General features: G+C 40.0%; 1 protein-coding gene across 2 annotated transcripts in view; it reads left to right on the top strand.

Annotated features, from left to right (window-relative positions):
- LACTB2 (lactamase beta 2) overlaps nucleotides 1–16502 on the top strand; it is a 736830-nt gene extending 720328 nt beyond the window's left edge. For both annotated transcript variants that reach the window (XM_044067148.1, XM_044067149.1), the window contains exon 8: nucleotides 14905–16502. In XM_044067148.1, the coding sequence (XP_043923083.1) occupies nucleotides 14905–14951 (47 nt within the window). In that variant the 3' untranslated portion in view covers nucleotides 14952–16502. The remainder of the gene's footprint in view (nucleotides 1–14904) is intronic.
- The last annotated feature ends 7764 nt before the right edge of the window (nucleotides 16503–24266 follow it).

The following is a 24266-nucleotide window of genomic DNA, read 5'->3' as shown; positions in this document are numbered from 1 at the left end:
GGCCACAGTTGCTACTTATCTGAAAAATGAGACTGTGCAGAACATTTTAGAGGAAGCTGCGTAGTCTTCATTCCATGTCATTCCTAAACATTATTGATATGACTTTATCTGTAGGACTAGAGCTAGGTTTCCATCTGCTATATTGAAAAGCATGAATCCATCCTCTTCTACCCAGTATTCCAGTCTGATCCCCTCCCACCATCCCCTCTATCTTCCGGAGATCCTTATAGCGGAAGTGAGTGCCCATGTCCCTTCTCCCTTCCACTTTTTTCCATTGTCTCCTCTTTCCTTATAGTTTATTGGTCAGGTCCTTCAGGAAGGCTAGAACTCTCAGGTGTCAAGTCAGAAATTGCAGGAAATCACACTGGGTCTGTATCATTTTTTCCCTAGGCTGACACTACAGTACGGGGAGAGGCATAAAAAAAAAAACTGGCATGACCTGAAGTAAAGCAACTTCAGCACAGCAAAGAAGGAAGGGTGCTGTGAAGGTTTGACCAGACATCTGTATAGGGCCTCCATTATAGCTCTCTGAAAAGTTGAGATTGCAATAGTGGCTGTACTTGACTATCTTCTGTTATGGTGATTCGGTTACACAACTGTGCCATTTTCAAGGACAAGTCACTGTAACAGTAAAGCTATCCTCCCTTCTTTCCCTAAGAAGGAATAATTAGATGTTATGTAGTCCTATCTCGCCTACATTCATACCTGTGGGTTCGGAGCTGAATATCGGCTCCAACTCGGCCGATTTTACTAGCTCAAAGTCTCTCATTGGCTGGGCTAAGTGGGTATCCCATGGTGCACTGCTCCATATCCCCAGATCTCGTTTGCCGCTCATGTAGCTAGGACGTGGTCTCGCATGGCTGTTGCGAAGTACCTTCTTTTCTTCTTTTAGAGAAGTTTGATTCAATCAAAAGCTATTTTCATAGCTATTGCTTAAAGTTGTCTGGTGTGTTTGACTTGATTACTGTGAATTTTTGCGAGTTTTGTGTGGTATCCCTCTTACTGTTCCCCGGGTTAAGCCCGTTTCAGTTAGAGGGCCTAGTTCTCCTCTGTTTCCTTCTGTGTTTACCAAACCATTTAAATTAGAGGTTTTGGCTACCCTCTCCTTGTGTTCCTTGGTTAAAATTGTGCTAGAGTTGTGTGCAGTTTGATCGCGGCTTTGGTGTTGATTACCTCAGTGTCGTTCCTGCCTTTATAGAGTGAACGCCTTCCTTGTATTGACTTGGTTTTTATGTGTTTTGGGGTCAAAATATCTAAGGATACGAAGGAGCATAAACCTTCGGGATTTAAAAAGTGTTCAAAATGCGGGTACAAAATGTCCATAACCGATGGACATTCCATCTGTGTCTACTGTTTAGGGGCCATCCATCTGCAGGAATCCTGCAGCTTTTGTCATGCTTTCAGCCCTAGAGTTCTCCAAGAGAGAAAAAATAAACTAATCTTAAAGGGACTTTTGAAACCCTCTTTTGAAGAGGCTATGGATTCGGCTTCCAGTAACAAGCCTAAATCTGGCAAGTCAAAAAAGAGATCTCCGGCTCCGTCAGCTTCATCGGAGCCTCCGGAGAAAATGACTAGGACTGCATCGACCTCCTCGGCTCCACTGTCCTCTGGGCCGCAGGAAGGATCGATATCTATGGAACTGGCGTCGGCTCCAATTGTTTTGGAACCTCCTAGGTGCCGATCGCCTAGTATTAAACTGCAATCTCCTGAGAGGAGATTGCATTCTCCATCCCTGTCCTCCATATCCTCCAGGACCCTTTCAGATGTGGATGTGGATAGGGTGGTTCAGAAGCTCCTCCAGTCACCGGTTTTGGCGAAATTATTTTCGGCTCCAGAGCCCGTCCCGACACCTTCCTTGATCATTCCTCCTCCGAGTGCATCTCTGTCTTCGGAGCCGGAGTGTTCCGCGCCGCGTGATGTTTCTATGCCGGCTCCAATGCCCCATTTGGCTCCATCGGTGCCGACATCGGCTCTGACCCAGTCAGCTCCGTCATCGCAGTTCGGGACTCGGGACTCTTCGGTTGGGCCTGAGGGGGACATCTCGGCAGTTATTTCAGTTCCGAGCCTCCCTCTCGGTGCTTCGGCTCGGGGAACTCCGATTCCTGTCATGGCCCCGGAGACTGGTCACTCCTCGGACTCGGGGGGGGCGGCCTTCGAGAATATGCGGACCGCGCCGGCCAGGTCATCAGCTACATCAGGTGGGTCGGTCACTCTGTCCCCCACCACTCCGGTGAGAACTTCTGTTCACCATCCATCCTTAGACAGCAGAGCACCAGAGCCTAGGGATACCCCCACAAGTGGTCTCCAACTTTCTGAGGGTCCCTCAGAGTTGGTGCCTGAAGAGCCCCCCAGAAAGAAAACGTGCAAGAGGAAGCACATAGACTCCCAAGATGAGTCCCTCACCTCTGATACTGACCTCGAGGAATCGGAGGGGTCCCCCAAGTCATCTTCTGATGATGTTTCCTTCTCCGATATCATGGAGATACTGAAACAAAGAGGTGACTGGCCTTACAAAGCCCCTTCCGAGGAGGAGTCAGTATTCCTTAAGGCTTTCGGTGCTCAACCCTCCGCCTCCTGGGTGTCTCCACCCTTTGACGAACTCCTTGACCTGATTTGTCGAAGAGTGTGGGAGAATCCTGATTCTGTGGAGCCCGTGCCCAGGCGTCCCAACAAATTTCTTTCTGCTCGCCAGGGCAAAGAGTTTCTGTCTAAAGGAGTCCCTGTAGATGCCATGGTGGTGGCGGCCACCCAGAAGGAAGTAGCAGAATCTTCTTCATCCGTCCATCCTCCTAAAAAGGAGTCTAGGACTATGGACCAGTACGGGAAGCGTACCCTCTCATCAGCAACCTTTACATTGCGGTCGCTGAATTACTTGTCGCATTTCACTCTGCTCCAGAGAGATCTCCTCAAAGAGTTAAGAGATACTCTTGTGGGTAACGTTCCTGAGGTGGTGGCTCAGTCGGCTAATGCCCAGGTCTCTACCCTCAACTCCATTGTCAACTTATTCATGCAGCTCATTTCGTATGCAGCCGAGTGAGCGAGTAGGGCAGCAAGCTCAGGGGTCGCCCTTAGGAGGAAAGCCTGGCTGTGCCTGTGTCACTTTGTGGAGTCTTTCAAGTCTTCCTTCACTGACGCCCCCTTTGATGGTTCCTCCTTGTTTGGGACCAAAGTGAAAGACACCCTCACCAGGTGCAAGCAAGAGGGAAAGACGCTGTCTGCCATAGGGGTTCATTTTTCCCTTCCTTCTAGGCCTTATCCCAAGGCCCAGTGGGGGGGGGGGGATGTGGTTCAAGAAATCACAGAGGTTTTTTCCTGCTGCACAAGGTGAACCCCCCTCCAGAGGCAGGGGAGGGGGGAGTTATTCAGGGAGATGTCGCCCCAGAGGCAGAGGGGGCCCCCGCAATTCGGGAGACCGTGACTCCTTCTGTGGTTCTCCATACTCTCATTCCTGAGAGTGTGCCCGACTGCGCTTATCCGGAGCCAGTCGGTGGCCGAATTTCCTTATACCCGGAAACCTGGAAAAAAATTACCCAGGACCGATGGGTATTACAGATAATTTCCGGAGGTTACCTCATCCCATTCTCTTCAGTACCCCTGCCAATTAGAAAAATCCCGGACGTACCACCCAGTCAAAGGGATCAAGCAGCCTCAGAGGTCTCGCAGCTGCTAGAAAAAGGAGCTATCCAACGTGTCCCCTCAGACCAAATCGGATTAGGGACTTACTCAAGATTCTTTTTGGTGTCGAAAAGAACAGGGGACCGGAGACCCATACTAGATCTCAGCAAACTCAACAATCACGTACACAAGTCCAAATTCCGTATGGTCACACTACAGTCGATTCTCCCATTGCTGGGAGAGGAGGTATGGATGTGCTCCATCGACCTCAAGGATGCTTACTACCATGTCAAAATGGACAGAGCATCCAGGAGTCACCTACGCTTCCGGCTGGGAGCCAGTCACTTCCAGTTTCGGGCCCTGCCCTTTGGTCTCACCACAGCCCCCAGGGTGTTCACCAAATGTATGGCGGTGGTGACGGCTCACTTGAGATGTCCCGGATTCCAGGTGTTTCCATACCTGGACGACTGGCTCCTAATAATAATAGCAATTTTTTATATGTAATTGTCATAGTTCTTGTATTAATTTTGTATATTTTATATTATTCAAGTAACTGGAACAGTAGTCAGGATACACCACGAGAAGTCCAAGATAATCAATAAAATTCTTTTATTCCATAAAAACTGCAGAAGATAAGCGCTTTCACGTGCTTAAACGCACGCTTCATCAGATCTACTAACACAAGTCACTGAAACCTTTTTATACAATCTAAGTAGTTCTTAATTATATCAATTAGGAGCTTGTTACATATTCAGTCAATCAGGACTTTAAAGATATAGCTCCATTCTTCTATGCAAGTATAATGTCAATTTATTTCAGAGTCCTAACAATATCTAAGCAGTCACAATTCATATTCTAACTTGTATTCCTAAATGCATTAAAAGCTTGTTCCACTTTATAAAGTTTTGATATATGTTGTGCATAGTTTTCCTTTCATTTATTCATAATTCACTTTCATGCGCTTCACATATCTTATTTCAAGTTTATGCTCGTATTATGTTTGTAAAAGAGCTCACATAAAACATGTACATAACTATATGATAAATCAATTAATCTATAAATCCATAAACATATAAAAAATATATATATTTATATGGATATCCACTAAATCTAAAGTCCTATCTACAATTTTAACTTTCGTTATGCATCATTGTCTAGAAACATATAGCGCTTGGATAATAGACAATTTGTCGCTATTTCTAACTTCTTGATTTACATTTCGCTAACATTTTTAAACTGTGCATGATAGAATTGATGAACATTTTTATTGATTATCTTGGACTTCTCGTGGTGTATCCTGACTACTGTTCCAGTTACTTGAATTGTTTCACACGTTTTGCAGCAGGATACTTTGGGAGAACTAGCGGTAATTTTTGGATTTATATTTTATATTATAATAGGTTATTTTTTATGAATGTGATTTTTTAGTGGCTGGTTTTGATCATGTGACATTAACTATACCTCTATATAAATGGGATTAATTAAATGATTGTATATGCTGATGAAGGGTTGAGAACCCGAAAGCTTCATTCATTAAATTTGGCGTTCTGTGGTGAACTCTTGTGTTTTTTGCTTATCAACTAGTCCAGACCAGGGACACTACCATCAATCTATGTCACCAGTTGGGCATAGCAATAAATTGGGAAAAATCTGCCTTATTGCCCTCACAGTGTGTCACATTTATAGGAGCAGACTTAGACACCATTCGAATACGAGCATATTTACCACAAGAAAGGATCAACAGCATTACAACAACAAATACACAGGCTGATGCCCCTGAGACGAGCAAAGGCAAGACTGGTTCTCCAACTCCTAGGGACCATGGCAGCAACCATCATGTTGGTCCCTCTAGCTAGATTACACATGAGACTTCTTCAGTGGTTTCTGTTTGCTCAATGGTCCCTCCAAAGACTCCCACTGTCTCATCCCATCTTACTCACGGACAGATGCAAGCAGGACCTCTGTTGGTGGCTGTGCACCAACAGTTTGAACGGGGGAAAGCCCTTCTTTCCACCTGTCCCTGTTGCCATGGTGACCACGGACACCTCCCAGATGGGGTGGGGGGGCACTATCTTGGCAGGACAGTCCAAGGCACGTGGCAGGAACACGAGATACACTTGCACATAAATGTCCTGGAGATGAGAGCAGTGCTTCTTGCGTTGCAGGCACTTCAGAACATTCTTCCTCTAGGGACAATTGCGATACACTCAGACAATATGTCGGTAGTGTGGTATCTCAACAAGCAAGGAGGAACCCGGTCTTACCCTCTGTGCAGAGAGGCTATGCGAGTGTGGCATTGGGCAATAGCTTCCCAACGGTTTCTGGTGGCAACGCACATTCCAGGGAAGTCCAACGTGATAGCAGACAGGCTAAGCAGAGCTATCCTGATGCCTTACAAGTGGTCCCTGAATCGCCTGGTTGCAGAGCGAATCGTCAGCAGATGGGGTCAGCCTTGCTGTGACCTTTTTGCCAGCCCCCTCAATGCGAAATGCAGCAGCTACCTCACGCTGATCCCCCCACAGGGGGAATCACCCAGGGACACTATGGTTCACAATTGGCCCTCCGGTCTGCTTTATGCCTTCCCTCCGTTTCCCCTGCTGTCGAGGGTGATTCAGAAGGCGCAATCCTTGGGAAGCAGAATGATTCTGATTGCTCCACACTGGCCTCGTCAGGTCTGGTTCCCCTTTCTTCAACCATACATAGAGGCATTGACCCTTGTACAGCTCCAATAGATTCAGTTCTTGTCTATGCTTTTTTATCAGGGGTCCGCATCAGCCACCATCAAAGTTCAGCTGGCGGCAATATCTAATTTCCATGTAGCTAATGAACCTAGTCTCATGGCACACAGACTATACAAAGCATTTCTAAAAGGTACTCTGTTGCTTCGTCCCCCAGTATCTGAACCTATCATGCCCTGGGATCTCAATTTTGTCCTAAAAGCCCTTACTTTACCCCCTTTTGAGCCTGCAGCTACCTGTGAGTTAAAATTCTTGACATGGAAAACAGAATTCTTAACAGCAGTCACGTCAACGAGGCGGGTTTCTGGAATGCAAGCCCTCTCCATAAAACCCCATATTTAATCTTCCATAAAGATAGGGTCTCTCTTAGACCAAACCCCTCATTCCTCCCTAAAGTGGCTTCCGTGTCTAACATGAATCAGTCCATTGAGTTACGTATTTTCTTTCCCCACTTTTCTAACAAGGCAGAATTTAGATTTCACCAATTGGATGTACATAGACAGTTACGATTCTGTCTACACCGGACAAAAGATATCCGGAAATCTGACCAACTCTTTGTCTCCTTTTTGGAAAACCGAATGGGTTCTCTGGTATCCAAGGTCACGCTGTCTAGATGGATAGCTAGTTGTATCTCTTTCATTTATCAAGCAGGAGGTAAAAGTCTGCCATTTCCAGTCAAGGCACACTCTACTCGGGCTGTTTCTACATCCACAACCTATCAAGCTAGATTGTCAATGGATGATATATGTGCTGCAGCTGCTTGGGCTTCTCCTCACACTTTTGTTTCTCATTACAAATTGGACGTGGTATCCAAGGGGCAGGTTTTCCTTTGGCTCCACAGTTCTCGGGAGTATTTTCCAATGAGCCACCCAGGATGTAGGTGCTAGGGACGCTGTCCCACAGGTAAGAATGTAGGCGAGATAGGACTACATAACATCAAGAAGTTATGTACTCACCATAACATTCGATGTATGTAGTCCATCTCGCCTCACATTCTTACTTACCCTTCCACCTTCCCCCTTCCTGGAGGATTTGGAGGTTAGGTTGTCAAATACAGAGTCCCCTTGGTTAGTTTATTCTTTATTCCTTATTCTTTATATGACTGTGATGTGTGTATGGAGTACAATGATTTTCGCAGCAAACTAGATCTGGGGATATGGAGCAGTGCACCATGGGATACCCACTTAGCCCAGCCAATGAGAGACTTCGAGCTAGTCAAATCGGCCGAGTTGGCTCCGAACCCACAGATAAGAATGTGAGGCGAGATGGACTACATACATTGAATGTTATGGTGAGTACATAACTTCTTGTTTTGTTATAATAGTCTGCTGCACTACTGGAATGATTTTAAAGTCTAAACACAGTGAATTTCATCTATGGCTAGTGACTATTTCACATCAGTTGTTCTTGAGAACAGTACATGAGGCTTAAAGAGTTGAAAAACAAATCTTTGAATGATGCCCCTTATGTGGGTTACGTGTCATGCATCGTCAGATATCTACATAACGCTGGTGCTAGATATTAACCCATTTTATAGAGAGTTAGGGACTTGGGTTTGTCTGTCTGCTGTTTACCATTTCCTGCATTTTTGACAAGCTAATACTGAACACTTTTAGTTACTCTTACTGCTTTTATAGTTAACTGTTAAAGGGGATTAGCCTATAGAAAGCAAGAATGACTGTGTGGGAGAGGTTAGAGCTGTGGGATGCTGGATAGTTGCTGTATCATTGGTAGGATACAACCCATAGGCTACTGCAGCAGTGATGAATTAGAGCATCTGCAGTTATCAGTAAGTTCAGCTTAGCTGTACTTTTCTTTAGGTGTCTGTAGTAAACTTAAGTTCGTACTCTGCTTTACATTTTCTAATGGTGTCATAAGTTCCTTGCTGGCATGTTTCATTGTGGTATTGAGGTAGGGGATGGAAATTTCTTAAAATGTTTAATTTGTTCCTTATTTTGTTATTCAGTATATTAATATGGGAGTTTGACCAAAAAGGTTTATTCCTGCAGTTACCATTATATTTAGGTCAAATAGGTACAAACTTTTCTATGCAGCTGTTTAGGGTCTATATTAGATAAATGAATGCTTAAATGTTCGAATCTCTAAAGGTCGACCTTTAGAGATTGAACATTTAAGTGTTCGAATATATTTAAAAATTAAAAAAAAAAGTAAAACAAAAAAAAAACAAAAGGGTGTAAGCATGGGGTGCAAAGCCCCTCTGCACCCCCCCCACCCCCCCGCTACTTAAATATACCAATTCCAAGATCGCGCTAGAGTGTAGGGAATGGGAAATTTCCTTTCGGCTCTGCCATGCACTGAAGTGCGATCTCGGAGTTGGTATATTTAAGTAGGGGGGTGTGGGGGTGCAGGGGGCTTTCCCCCCTGCTAAAACTTTTTCAGTTTCCCTTTTTTTTGTTTATTTTATTACATTTTCGAACACTTAAATGCTCAATCTCTGAAAAATTATATGGCTCTATGCACTCATCTGGCTCATCAAAAAACACACACCCTCTTGGTTTTGGAAAGATACTGCCTTGATGACGCAAATGCTAACACATCTGTTCTTGTACAAATGCTGATAAGTAAACTGTCTTCAAGGAAACGCCTTGTGGATTAGAAAAGCACATTTTTAAACTTTCTCAGAAAAGCATGTCCTGTTGTCCAGTGAAAGCAGGTTACATTCTTGTCATGTCTGTAAGAAGTCGGCTTTCTTGATGTGTGTGTAATACACTCATAAGCAAGTTCCTTATTTTTTTAAGCCATAGTCATTTAGTATGGTTGCTGATCACATATTACTAAACTCTGTTTCTGTATTTAAGCAACCTTTTTCTTTCAACATATTTACAACAGAATTAATTTCAGCCTTATATTCATAATATCTAACAATTCCCTCTGTTTTTAAACATACTCAAAACATTTTATACTGATATGTATTTTTTATCACATTATATAGAAAACACAAGAAACAAACTTGTAGTCTTCTTTTGATCAAAATGCAGTTTTACATAGTTAATACAATGATATTAAGTGTCACTACCAAAACTGAATGTATTTAACAACTTTTTCTTTTGCAGACCATTCTGTGAAAATATTTTATCAGTTATGAGCTGTGTCTGCTTTAGTTTAACTTGATTAATTTATTCTTTTGCAATTACAGAATTTAATTTATGACTTAGAACTGTTTCATTAACTCTTTGCAACTTGTTGAATTAACTATAAGAGACAAGAACCATGTGCTACTGCAAGCATTTATACACTACTGAAAATATACAGTTTCAATGTCATTTTAACCATAACATTGTGATCATGTTTTTGAACTGCTCATTAACATCTTGGTAAAATACTGAACTGGGCTTAGATAAAAAATATTTGAAAGCAATTATTTTACTGGGGTAAAACCAGTGATATTACAACTTGACAAATTACTTTTAAACTTATTACAATGTATTCTGTACAGTATGTATTTACACAGACTGTTTGCTATTCATGCATTTCAATCTAGCAGCTATCCTGAACCCAATTTTTTTAAAACATGGTTTTTCACACATATTCATTGCTAGACATTAATTTAATTTGTACTGAATTCTTCTGTATTTGTACATACAAAGACTATAAAGTAAATTTAGTCTAATCTTACAAATTTAATAGCATTAATATTGCCAAAAACATATTGAAATAGTGACCAATCTTGTTCAATTTTTTTACATATCTTTACTGTCTCTTGTATAGCTGTTATCAATTTTAAGCCATCTCTTGTTTTTTTAAACCATCTTTTGTATAGCTTTACAGTTTAACAGGTTGTAAATACAATTTAATACTAAACAATACAATAATAACTAGAATGACAGCTATAAAATATTTTATCCTATCAGGTTTAATCTGTTTACCAATATTTCTAATGCACTAATACCTGTTTTTCCCTCCCCCTGAAAGAGTATTGTTAAGAAGGAACTTCTGCTCTTAGCTTTATTTCAGACCCTTTTGCAACACATACTGCTCACACAGTGTGTAAAACTGATAAAGTACCCCTCCCCCTGCAGAACTGCAGTATTGTATATTTGCTTTATAATATATGTCAGCCCAACACTTTGGTTATGCATTTGCTTTATTAGGTTATTAAACTATAGACCTTTGTCTGATCTGATCATTTTTTGTTTTCTTTTCTGTTGCCTTTGCTGTCTACTTTTACTAGTAGTAGTTATTTGTACCCTCCTGTCTACTTTATTTAAACTGTATGTATACTATAACCCATCTGTTGGCTATACTTGATGTAACTAAGGATTTTTTTTTTTATTTTTTATCAGTGACATATATGCACAATTGTGATGTTTTATTATAATTACCAAATAGTGTTGCATGTGAACATTTTAACAATTATGTTTTAAATAATAAGTTTTTAGAAAAACTCAAGCCACTTGTCTAGCAGTCTTGTTTCTTATCTTATCTTTTCAACATTTCCTGTAACTATTCATCCAGTTTAGGAAGGTCTGAGCTCACATTTCAATTAACCTTTTTTAGCATTTTTCCTTTAATCATATATATTTTTTAACTTTTGATTTCAGTATTTTTTTATTTATTTAACTGTTCTGACATTCATTTTAAAAAGACTGTTTGACTAATTCTATCTGTGATTTTATTTCTTTTTAAAATTCAGAACTTTAACTGTTTGTTGTGGTGTTACTATATAATTATAAAAAAATTGTAAAAAACAAAATAGATATTAGCTTAATTAACGTATGTTTATACTTACATTATGTATATTTGCTGTTGTCTGCCTTTTGCTTTTGTGCATTGTAAACAAATGTACTCTAGATGAAAATAACATGCATGCATGTCTGTCTTGTATCTGTATATCTTTATACAATCATGTCAGTTTTGTGACTTTAACTTTTTACTCTTATTATCTATTTTTATTTAGTTTTATACACTAGAACAGTTTTGTTTACCTTTTGACTATGCTAAGAATGTCAGTCATATGCTATACTTTACTGTAGTACTGATAAATATATTGCTTTAATTGAATGGAAGTTTTAAACATTTGAGAATGATTTGTATTTCACCATCCTACCATGTAAGCTTAACCATTTTCAAAACACAAACATATTATAAAATATATTTCTTTTTCACAGATCATCTGTAGTTTCCTACTCTTTCCCAATGTATGAAGGAAGTCAGTCTGTCAGTTCAGCTAATCTATTTTCTTCATCTTGTAACTGTTGTTTAAGAGTCTCCTCATGGTCTGCCTGATATGTCTCAGGAACATGTTCTGCTGAATCTGAAACCCCTATGCACTTTTGAAAAAATGTTTGTATAACTTGTCTAAACTTCCTGAACTCATTGTGTCTCTTTTTTAGAAGTTTACTACATTTTTTGTAACAAAATGTACTAGTGGTTCTATCAGTAACTGATTTGACTCACATGTGGTGACAGGACATAACTGTTTAACATCTGAATATAATAGAAACACTTTAGCCTTAGTTAATTCTTTATCTTGAACAGATCTGTCTTCACAGTCCATTGTTTTATGACATAATACACAAAATGCAGTTTTTGTTGAGTCACACAATAAACATTTGTCATACCCCACATAGTTTTCTTTGAGATACCAGTTAAATATTGTAATACATTTGCATAATGCCTTACTATCAACCTGCCCTACTAAGGTTTTACATTTACTAATATGCTGTGTATACCAACATTGCAATTTTTTACATTTGCTTGAATTATGTATGAAAATATCCATACTGTCTAATTAAACATCCAAACTGTCTAATATCCAGACTGTCTTATAATATGCAAACTGTCCAATATCCAAACTGTCGAATAGCATCCATACAAAAAATGTGACGAGAAAAAGTCTTACCAGTGAGCAAGAAAACAGGTGATCAGGCTGTTGTTGCAGATGGCTGGAAATTTTTCAAAGTCACTTGAGAAGCTGGGAAAGCACAACAGGCAGTGGACTGATGGGCTAGTGGATATCCCCCTTTTCTTTAGTGAAATTATGGCACTGTGACTGGAACTTCTGTCTCACTCCGGATGTAGACATCTAAAAAACTTTACTACTGCAAGCTGCATAAACTGGAATACTTCTGTTCAGAATTGACACATACGTACAAATGTTAGTTACTGCAATTTAACTGAAGTAACCCTCTGCAGGGCTTACCATCACTCCCCCTGTGTTTGAATGCAGAGTGTAGGTTCAGATGCAGGCTAGCTTGCCATTGAAAAAATATATGGTGCTAGACACTCGGCTGGCTTGCCATTGAAAAAATATACTGAACTCTCTGCTTACTGCTTCTTACTTGCTCTTGCTGTGGGATTTGAAGTCTTCTCAAGACACTCAGTCTTGCTGGCTGGATTCTGCTAAAATTCAAAGTCTGGTTATATTTGCATTCACAGTCTGTCGCATACAGAAACTTGCAGAATATACACTGATGAGAGAATATACTTTGCAGCACCTGTCTTTAAGAGCAGTAACCAATAACTTTTATAGTAAACCAAACTGGACAAACATTGCAGCTTAAAAGTACTGTTCCAACTTTACTTCTCATATAGTACAGATGATGTGAGAGATATACCATTTACCTCAGGACTTGTGTCCCTACCATACCTCTAACATAACTAGATTTAATACAGACTTTTTATACATATTTTAGTTAAACACACACCCTCTTGGTTTTGGAAAGATACTGCCTTGATGATGCAAATGCTAACACATCTGTTCTTGTGCAAATGCTGATAAGTAAACTGTCTTCAAGGAAACGCCTTGTGGATTAGAAAAGCACATTTTTAAACTTTCTTAGAAAAGCATGTCCTGTTGTCCAGTGAAAGCAGATTACATTCTTGTCACGTCTGTAAGAAGTCAGCTTTCTTGATGTGTGTGTAATACACTCATAAGCAAGTTCCTTATTTTTTTAAGCCACAGTCATTTAGTATGGTTGCTGATCACATATTACTAAACTCTGTTTCTGTATTTAAGCAAGCTTTTTCTTTCAACATATTTACAACAGAATTAATTTCAGCCTTATATTCATAATATCTAACAATCTCTAAAGGTCGACCTTTAGAGATTCGAACATTTAAGCGTTCGTCAGTGTAATATAAACCCGCTGTTTAGATGCTGGTAAAAATCGGATGTGAATGTTGCAGCCTTTTCAGTTGGGTCTACTTGTTGGGAATATCATGAAGTCCTTCTGTATGCTGAAGTAGGTTTACCCTTGAGAAGTCCCTAAACATGGTTTCATTTAGTGGTAGGATGTTAACCATTAAGCCTGATTGATTTGTGGTCAGATTTAACCAAGGATGTGGAGCTGCATGGAGGGATACAGGCTGGTGCTAGGTTAGTAAGGACCTGGTCAGGAATATCAGAGCCTCTAGGTGGTAGTTTTGCAGATTGATACAATGTGTTGGAATTTGCATATCCATTTCTAGACGTGCAAGTGTGCCAGTCAATGCTTGGGTAACTAACATCCTCTAGCAAGAATGTTTCTTGCTTTGATATTAATCCCTCTGTGGCATTAAGGTAATTTCCATAATCTTTGGGTAACATTGATGGGATCTATAGCTAGCAGTGAAGTAATATTTGGATTTGTTAAGCGTGATTTGATCTTCAGGAGAATTTGGCATGGAATGATGGTGTTTCTTACAAATACAGATCAGCATTGACATCAGTCCCCTTTTTCCCATTTGGGACATGGCGTCAGGATTTCATATCAACAGTGACCATCACCTGGAGCTAATATGTACACCACCAGGTGGCTAGGCCCTCTGCAGTCATTTTTTCATGCCACATACATGCACACACATCTATGGCCAGTTTGGAGTGCCCAATGTACCTCCTGCATGTCTTTGGAATGAGGGAGGAAACCAGAGCACCTGGTTAAACCCATGCAAATACAAGGACAAATACAGATACTCCCCTCCTGAAAGTATGATAGGCCCTAAGCCCTGGTATAGAGGAAGTGCCATCATTGCACTGAAACCATGTCTCAGTATCAACACAAATATGAATGTGTTTGACTTTCAGGAGAGTCTCCATTTTTTGATTCCCCTACTTCCACCATCTACTGTGTTAGACTGCCCCTTCTCAATCTCCACAAGGCTGCGAGGAGAAGGGAGTCTCCTAGTATTGCACCACCTTGATGGTAAGGGAGCCTTTGTCTTTGGCTTACTGCTAACCATTACTCCCACCCACAATACACAGTGATATCAGGGTCATTCTTGTGCATAGGGTACCACATGCATTCCCCTGTGCCCCATCCACCTGAGTGTACACACTGTAGTCAGACAAGAATCAGCTTCATACTCTCCCACTGAGAGAAGGAGCGCTAACCAGAGCTGTTAGGTCCTCCCTTCCATACCCCAGCTGGCCCTTTGGCACATGCTTCACTGCAAACAAGAGTTGCTAACATCATTTTGGTGAAGTGCTGATCTAGAGTGAAATATTTGTTATCAGTTTCTCTAACCATATTAAGAAATGTGTTTGACTTTGTATGTACACTTGTTACATTTTCTGTACATCAGAATATCCTGTTTATGTTTCAATTTACAGGCAAAGAAGATGACTTCCATCAGGTGAAGTGGAGAAGCAATCTGTAATAAGTTTGAATTACTGCACTTTCAATTCTGATTTATTTTCTTCTGCTGTTACTTCCCATTTAAAATTTGAAACAATATTCTTCAAATCATGATTGCAATGAAAAATGAAAAGAATTATTTGGAAAAATGATTATGGATATCTTGTTTACTTTCAACAGACCACAGAAAACTTGCTTTGTAAAAGGTGAGTATCAATGGCTTATCTGGTAGCACACATACCTTTGATGCAGAAAGATCAGAAGCCTGTGGATTGTATTCCCACATCAGGTGGTCGGATTCATTTTTCTGATATTGACAGTGCAGTGCAGCATAAGGAGGGTGCTGCACTACTGTGTGTGCTGTCCCCCAGATGAGATTTTAAACTGAGGTCCATTCTTCTTGAGTTGGGGGTAACTCTGGTGTAAAGGATGTGCCATCGCTTATAGAAAAGAATAGAGCAAGTTTCTTGATATCCTGGCTTAAAGTCCCCTAGATGGTGTGAATTCCATTTTGGATCTTCCATGAAAAGAGGCTGCTTACCTAATGGAACTAACTCAGTCAACAAAGTGAAATAAATAAATAAATAAATAAATGAATGTAAATAATACATTTTCCTTGAAATCCTGCCATGGACTTGATTGTCTTCATTACTGTGAAAACCAGGTGTATCAGGTGATTTTCCCAGTATGGACTTTCTTTTTGAAAAGCAGTAAACTTTGACATAATTTCCTGGATTATCCCTGTAATATAATGTGTTATCACTTGCAGACCTGTATGTTGGCTATAACAGGTGACAAGTCATGTAGATTTATAGATGGCAATTGATGTTTACTTTTTATGCATCCTGTCTAAAATGCCATGCTAGTCTCAGTGGCTCACTTTTAACGGGCTTCATCTTACAGAATCTCCGTCTACTTCATGCTGGCATTTGGAAGAAGACATAATTTTAAATAAAAAGTGGAAGCAAGTAGACAGGACTGGCAGCTTGCATACTATGTAAATGTTCTGAAAATATCTGACTGACTTTTCCTTTAAAAGAAAGGTGAAAGCTCTAACCAGTTGAGCATCCTTTTACCCAGATATAAGCCACATTTTATTTCATAATGCCAGTATATGAAGGATCCTTCTGAAAATATCCAATTAGCTTAAATCAGGGCTGCAATAATATTTAAAATGCAGAAACAAAAATACCCCTTCTCTGACTTCCCTTTTGCTGTTCATATTCCACTCTAAAATATGTAGCATATCTATATGGATACACAAATGCTTGCTTTTGTTAGGTGTTGAAAGGTTGTTATATCTAGGTTATTGGTATGACTAAAAAGTAGCTAGATTGTGTTCTTCTGCTGGCATGTATGATGTTTTTTACTTGCAACTTTACTTAATGTTTACTGTGATCCCAGCAGCGAAAATAATTTTGAGTAAATCTTACAGCTTTAGCTTCTAGTCAAATAAAGTTAGCATGTAACAGCAGAGCATGAATACCATTTAAAAAATAGTGACTTCTAGTGATTCGAGTGCAGTGAAGAGTGACTACAGTCATCTTTGTGACCTAAATATTTTCAGCTATTACCTGTCTTTTTAAGTCTAATTCTTTTTATTTTCAAAAAATAAGTGGATTTATTTTTGAATCAAAAATAACAAAAAAGACATTTTACATTTTCACAGCTTATCGTTGTGCTTTTTTAGGTAATTCTGATTTGAAATCTGAAATAACCACTCTTTTTTATGGGAAATCATATGTATGTCCAACTTGATGTGTAATCATATAAACATGGTGGTAGCAGATGGCATTGTGTAATAAAAATGCAAATTGCCAGGTATTCTAGAACACAGTTCATGTACTTTACCTCATGTCATTCCTACCTCTCAACCTCTTACAGCAAGAAATCTGGACAAAGCCACAAATAATGGGGGGAACAAAGGCCCAAAAATAGGAGCATTTTTAAATATTGCTCTTACAAACTTAGAACATTGATAGACTAACAGGTTTTGCATTAGCATGAATTTTCTGAAGGGTAGGAAGTCAGAAACTCTAATGTTTGTCATTATTTTCTGACTTCATTCCTCAGTGATTTGCCAGAAAACCACAATTTTATGAGAAATGGACCAAAAATATGAGTCTGAAATCTGGACATTCTGCAATAATCTGGACAGTTAAGAGCTATGTGATTCCTCCACAGAAGTGTCCTGTAAATAAAGAAATTGTAAATTGGCTAAAAAAAGCCTGGAGCTTGTACATGTTTTACTTCAGCAGTTGTCCACTAATTCATGTGAACATCTCAGAAATCTGTGATATATGTATGTCTCGGATTTCAAAAGCACAATTGTTTAAACTGTTGCTTCTTCTTGATAAACTAGCATGTATGTTGTGATGCCCGTGCACTGGCCCACCAATCAAGGAGCCTCAATCCTCACCACTAGCACCACCAGTGAGGGATGTCCATATAGGGAAAGAATAATAAATACACACACAGTAAAGTAAGATTTCCCTTAAGAGCACACAGAGATCACAGTCAGTCTGGGGCTGGTTTCTCCCTTTCTCTCCAGGTCTCCAGTAACACTCCCCACTGGAACAGCTATAGGGTCCAGATCTCAGCCTAGTGGGCAAGCTAAAACCTCCATCACCCTCTCTGTCCAACCAGTGTTTCGTGTCCATGCCCAAGGAGCTGACACACACACACACACACACACACACACACACACACACACACACACACACACACACACACACACACACACTTACTTTCAGATAAGAGTTTATACAACCACACAGACACTTCTGGGGAAGGCTGGCACAGGTTCTCCAGCTGTGTCCCTTTTACCCAAACTATATGGTAGAAATCACTCTCACCACACAGCTAATATTTATCAGTTACTCAAAGGCCCTTATGAAAGGGTGTCCAGTTATACTGTGCAATGTTATTATCCAAATGGTAAGTGCAACCAAACCATCAAGACTTACTTGGAGTGACTTGGTACAGTATCACTATATACATGCAGTCTTACAGCTTAAATTATCTCTACACAAAACAGCCACAGTTGAAAGGTTTAAAATGTTTAATAATAAATAAAAAACACAAGACAATACTTCTTACTACACAGTGCTAGTCAAGAGTTCAGAGATCACAGAGAAATACTTAAAATAATGCAGTAGAAAAGGTCTGACATCACAGAAAAACAAACTAGTCTAATCTTCCTATTTCCTAGCTATATCTAAGAGAAAACAGTTCTAAAATCCTACTCACATATATACACAAGCAGAGTAGTAAGTTGGATATTCTCAAGACAAATGCTCCCCTTCTTTCTGTCTTTAAATTAATAACACAGTACCACTGATTCATTTCAGATTACATCATTTCTTTCCGGCTCCCAGGCTAACAGACAGTCAGAGATTAATAGCCCTTTTGATCTTGCAGCTGATCAGGAACCAGAGCAATATAAGAAATTATACATGCAAATTCTAGTCATTAACTCTGGCCTCAAAACAGTAGTCAGAATGCCTTTATCTAGACATCTTGGCTCAGAGTTTTGACATCAAAGAATTGACTTATCAGCTTTGTTACAGCAAAGTGCACTGTTACATTTTTGCAGTTCCACATTTAATACCATTTTTTCCCATTTAAGAGAACAAGCCTGTGGCTTATATTAATATATACAAATGGCAAAATTATCTACAAAATTCAGTCTGGCTAGGCTGGCAGACTTCACCTATCTTCACATATGTTACCTTAATTCATGGCACATTTCACTTCAGCTATTGCTTTTGAAAACTTCTTGACAGGTTCCTCTAGCATACATATCTCATTAACTTAACATTTTCTTGTCATGTAGACTTTACAATGTGGCCATTTATACATTGCTGAAACAGCTGATTTATCAATTCTGATGCTATTGGTAAAGTACATTTCATGTTACTGAATAATTTTAGTCCATTTCCACAGTCATGTCATGTAGCTTAACAGCTGATAAATTAATGTAACTGCTCATAGGACACATTCTCCAGGGCTGCTCCAGTATCTTATAGAGATATGGGAGACACAAACCCTTTAGGTGTAGGAGAGGTCTGTGGTAAGAGACTCCTTGCCACACATACTACTCTGTCCCCACATATTTTAGCCTCTAGTGTAGTTCTTAGTAAGAAGAAACAAACTTCATATACAACAGGCAGTTACCATGTATAGGGCTGATGGAGTTTCCTTAGCTAAGAGTGTTTTACACTCAGATAATGTAGGACACTATGCTGCTAATCAGAATGAGTATCATGGAGCTACCTTCTGTAAAGATCAGTGTAACAAATATTTTGAGTGGAACTCTTGATGCAGACAGTAGTGAAAATACATTATTCTATCCAGTCTCATTCTTGAGAAGATGAACAGGTTCAAAAACCACATCAAGCATTCACCTTTCCACAGACATTAGCTAGGTTTATTGATGTATTTTACTGAAAGGAATCTGAGCTACACCAAAGATTGGCAAAGCTTATGATCGTATTTAGGATGAGATTCTAAATGTTTGGCTGATCCTGCCTGTTACTGGTTAAGGTAAATGATAACTTTCATGCTGTACAGTTCAGCAGAGTATAATAATCTCCTTTATTGCAAAAAAGGCATGTACGTGAGAAACTAGGAAATAAGTCCTGTCTCCCCAAACAGTAGAATCATATATTAGTTATACCTTTTCTGATTAAAAGTGACATTATTGTAAAAATAAACATAGAACAACCACTGGCCAATTAAAAACACTACAGCATTAATTCTGCTAAAATGTCTTGACTCTGTTTATGACTTTCCATATTGGGCATGAGTTCCAAATTTCATAAATTAATTTAGTTTGCTGTGCTAACATTTTTCATATTTGGCAGGAAGTACGTCATCAGAAGTAGAATAAAAAAACACTCAGGAATCCATCTTGAGATGAAAGCACTTTTAAATACACACTCTTAACATTTTTCCTTCTCTGTATGCCTCATCCTTCACATTATCCCATCTGATCCTGTAAAGCATCTCTCAGATAATGTATTTATGACTGAACAATGAATACAGATTTTCAGATGAGGGTGTACTTTTTCACTTGCTGTCAGATACTTTTCACACACAATTTCCTTCTGTCCCCGACACAAACAATTTGTATACAGTCTTTTAAAAAAATATGGTCTCATTAGCAATAAAAACATGCCTATATCTTGATCTGACCTCAAGGCAGTGACAAGTGGAGTGCCACAGGGCTCCATCCTGGGACCTCTCCTGTTTGGTATCTACTTCTCTGAAGTACAGGCTAACACAGAAGGCCTCTGGCTGACTAAGTTCGCAGATAACTGCAAACTAGGAGCCATAGTCAAGTCCCCAAATGATGTGGACATCCTACAGAAGGGCCTCACTGAGACAGATGCCTGGTGTCAGAGCCATGGCCTCAAGCTCAATGCCAAAAAGTGCAGTGTCATCCCCTTTGGTAAAAACTCTGTACCCAGGAACTACCACATAGGCAGCAATCTACCTTAACACCAAATGCGTGATAAGAGACCTTGGGACCCAGGTGGACAGTAGTCTCTCCTTTGATAGTCACATCGCCACAGTAGTCAGGAAGTCCTTCTACATGGCACACCTCATCATAAAAGGGTTCTCATCCAGGAAAAAAGAGGTCATTGTTCCCTTCTACTCGTCACTCATTAGACCCATTATAGAGTACAATGCCCCTTTTGGAATGTACCTCACAAAACATCTGCAGCAGCTGGAAAGGCCACAGAAGTACCTCGCAAAGAGGATTACTGGCCTCAAACAAATGCCTTACACTGACCGCCTAAAAAATCTCCAGCTTTACTCCGTAGCATATCGCCTACTCCGAGATGATCTCTACCTGTCATATAAAGCTATGTCAAACCAAGAGCTGTTGGACATGCTACACCTAAAGAAATCCCAATCCCTCCAAGCTACACGCTCTAGGGACCTAAACCTTGTCACCACAATAAACAGGGCATGCCAGAGGGATAGATTCCTGTCCCAGAGACTTCCCATACTCTGGAACAAGCTACCCATCTATGTCAAGCAAAGTTCTTCATTAGCACTCTTCAAGAAAAATCTTGATGAGTGGATGGGAAATAGGAAATACACCCCGGGGATCACTTCTGTGTCTCTGCTGGACAGTGGCACAGGAAAATAACTTTCTTGGGTGGTGTAAGCTATGGTACCTTGCTGGCTAGGCTTACGTAGGCCCTTGGATCGATAGCCTAGTATCTACCTATGAACCTTTGAACCTATGAATAAAACTACAATCTGAAAATTGTAAATAATTTTCATTTGTACTGTTTCCACTTTCACATTTGTTTTCACTTTCCCCTTGTATATATTGCCATACAGTCTACTAAAATCTTGCAATACTTTATTTGTATCCACTAATTTACTGTAATTTTTATTGAATATTGTCATTGGCATTGATGTAACCTGATTCATTTGTAAGTTGACAGTCCTGGATTTTAATAGCTTTAAAATGCATACTTTTAACAAAAATAGAATAAGGCATAAAAATAAAACTGTAATGGCAATAAGCATAAAGTACTATAAAATACCTCCTGTCTATTTATAAAAAGAGTAGGTAACCATGCTCACCAGGAACTATCAGCATCTTCAACCTGTGAAAGTTGAACTTTTTGAATTATTTCTAGATGTAAACAAGCAGCACTTCATTGTGATGAGTGAGCATGTACTCCCTTTAGAAAGAAGAATGAAATCAAATGCCATTCAGTTCTGTAGCACCACACTATGCAGGGCAGTTATTTCTTCAGTAATCAAATTAATGGACTCAAAGGTGGATTTACTTAATGCATCTGATTGTTCCTCAGCATATTTGTTATGGATCCAGTCCTCAAATTCGACTCAGCTACATTCTACAGACTTTGGATCTGACTCTCAACCTCCTCTCTCTACCCATAATGCCCTAGTCCACCCACAATACCTCGGATCTCATTTGTCACCATCATGCATGGACGTGGATCCACTCTCGTAACAATTTAATGTCTAGTAGCTGTAAGTGCATTATTCTGCTCCTGTGCATTATTCTTCTTTTATTATTCTTTTACATTCCTTTATATATTTTGTTATACTTGAATATATTTCATACCTCCCTATTGTTAGTTTTTCATTTTTTTGGAATCAGGCTTTCTACTGTAGTTATAGTAGTTTCTATAAGTATCATTGTTGGTACTCCTTTCTTTTCCTACACTTTTTAACATGATATTTTTAATCACTATTGGTGGAAATTTCTAACAAAAAAAAAAAGTTTCCCTTTGTCTGATATACCTCAGTCTACTACATCATCTGTCAGGTCCTCCAGTAGTCTTTCTGAAGTGGATGTAGATAGGATGATGAGAAAGTTCCGTGGAGCTCAGATTCAGATGGGTGTTATATCGGCTCCATCTCGGATTGGATCTGTGAGCCTTCTTGCCTCTACCCATACGGTTTTATTTCCTTCTCAATCCATCCCTGGGTTTAGGAGCCCCAGGATCTGAGAGTTCTGAGAGTTCTGAAGTCACATCCAAAGAGAATTTCTTCTTTCACTCTGACAGTTTCCCTAACCAGTTCCACTCCTATGCCTTCAGATCAGGATGTGTAATGGAGCCGAAGCATCAGTGTCAGATCTGTGGGTCAGGTTTACTCCAATGATGTCATATCCATCCCTACCCCTCTGAGCTTTGGCATTTGATAGCACTGGTCTGGTTCCCTCCTCAAAGCACGGATCATGTTGTTTTAACATTTGGCTCCAATGCGAATGACCATGGCTTCTCCGGGTCCATCTGCCTTCAAGGTTGTGGTAGATCTCCTCTGTCCACCTGTCTAACAGAGAATCTAAGGTGCTGGACAGATTCGGAAAGCATGTATTTGCTTCAGCAGCCTTTGCCTTGAGGTCCCTGAATTACCCGGCACACTGTACAAGACTACAGAGAGATTTGACCAAAGAACTGTCAAAATCTCTCTGAGTCCATGTCTGCAGAGGATTACAAAAGATCATTTTCTCAGCTGGCCACTTTTATCTGTTTCGAATGCGTTCATGAGGTTGATCTCTCATGCAGCAGAAGGTACCTCACGGACAGCCTCTTCATGCAATGCCATAAGGAGACGTGCTTGAATGTGGCTGTGTGACTTTGCAGAGCCTTTCAAATCTTCCTCCATCAATGCTTCTTTTGATGAAGCATCCTTGTTTGGCCCTTCTGTGAAAGAAACACTTTCTTGCAGTGAACAAAAAGGAAAGACTCTGTCTGCTGTAGAGATTTGATTTTCTACCCCTCAATAAGCTTTTTCAAGGAATCAGAGTGGTGGTGAGAAAATGTGGTTCCATAAATCCCAGGGATCTTTTCAAGACTCATGCTGAGATGACTCCTTCAGAGGCAGAGGAGGGAGTTCAGAAGGAAGACATCCATGTGGCAGAGGATGAACACAAAATCAGAGTTCCTGATATTCCTTCCTGGATAGACCCTTTCAGTGCTCCTGAAGGGCTGCCTGACTGCTCACCTCTGGAGGCAGTTGAGGGATGCTTGTCCCTGCACCCAGAAGCCTGGACTGCTATAACAAAAGATTCTTGGGTGCTAAAAATAATATTCAGAGGTTACTTCATACCCTTCACCCAGATGCCCACTTCCAGAAGGAAGACGTTCCCTAACATTCCACCCAGTCATAAGGAAACGGTAGCACAAGAAATTTTAAAGCTGCTAGACAAAAGAGTCATCTAGGAGGTCTCACCAGACCAAAGAGGATTTGGAACTTACTCAAGGTTCTTTTTAATGCCAAAAACAGGGGACCTGAAACCAATTCTGGATCTAAGCAATCTGAACCAATTTGTGAGGAAATCAGATGGTCATGGTTCAGTCCATTCTACTTCTACACAAGGAGAATTGGATGTGTTTCAACAGTTTTCAGGATGTTACTGTCACATCAAACTAGACAGGCATTCCCAAAGACATTTATGCTTTTGTCTGAGAATCAGTCACTACCAGTTCAGACCCCTGCCATATGGACTCACCACAGCCCCCTGTGGTGTTTACCAAGTGTATGGCAGTGGTAGCAGCTCATATGTGACTACAAGGATTCCAAGTGTTTCCATACTTAGATGACTGGCTTATCGCCATCCTAACCATGCATCTCCTAGAACAGTCCAGGGACAGTTTGCTGCATATTTGCCAATCACTAGGCATAACAGTCAAAATTACCAAATCCAAGCTGATACCAATGCAGAGCCTGGAATTCATTGCTGTCCATCTAGGAACAATAAATAGAATAGGTGTGTAAAATCTTACCATAATGATAGATGTCCTTCTCTTCTCTGTTGCAGTATTCTTAACATGGG

Source organism: Protopterus annectens, chromosome 3.part1, assembly GCF_019279795.1.
Source record: "Protopterus annectens isolate FY-2018-M chromosome 3.part1, PAN1.0, whole genome shotgun sequence".
In the NCBI taxonomy this organism is placed as follows: Eukaryota; Metazoa; Chordata; order Ceratodontiformes; family Protopteridae; genus Protopterus; species Protopterus annectens.
The sequence above is the reverse complement of the archived record's forward strand: the minus strand, read 5'-3'. Positions and strand labels throughout refer to the sequence as shown.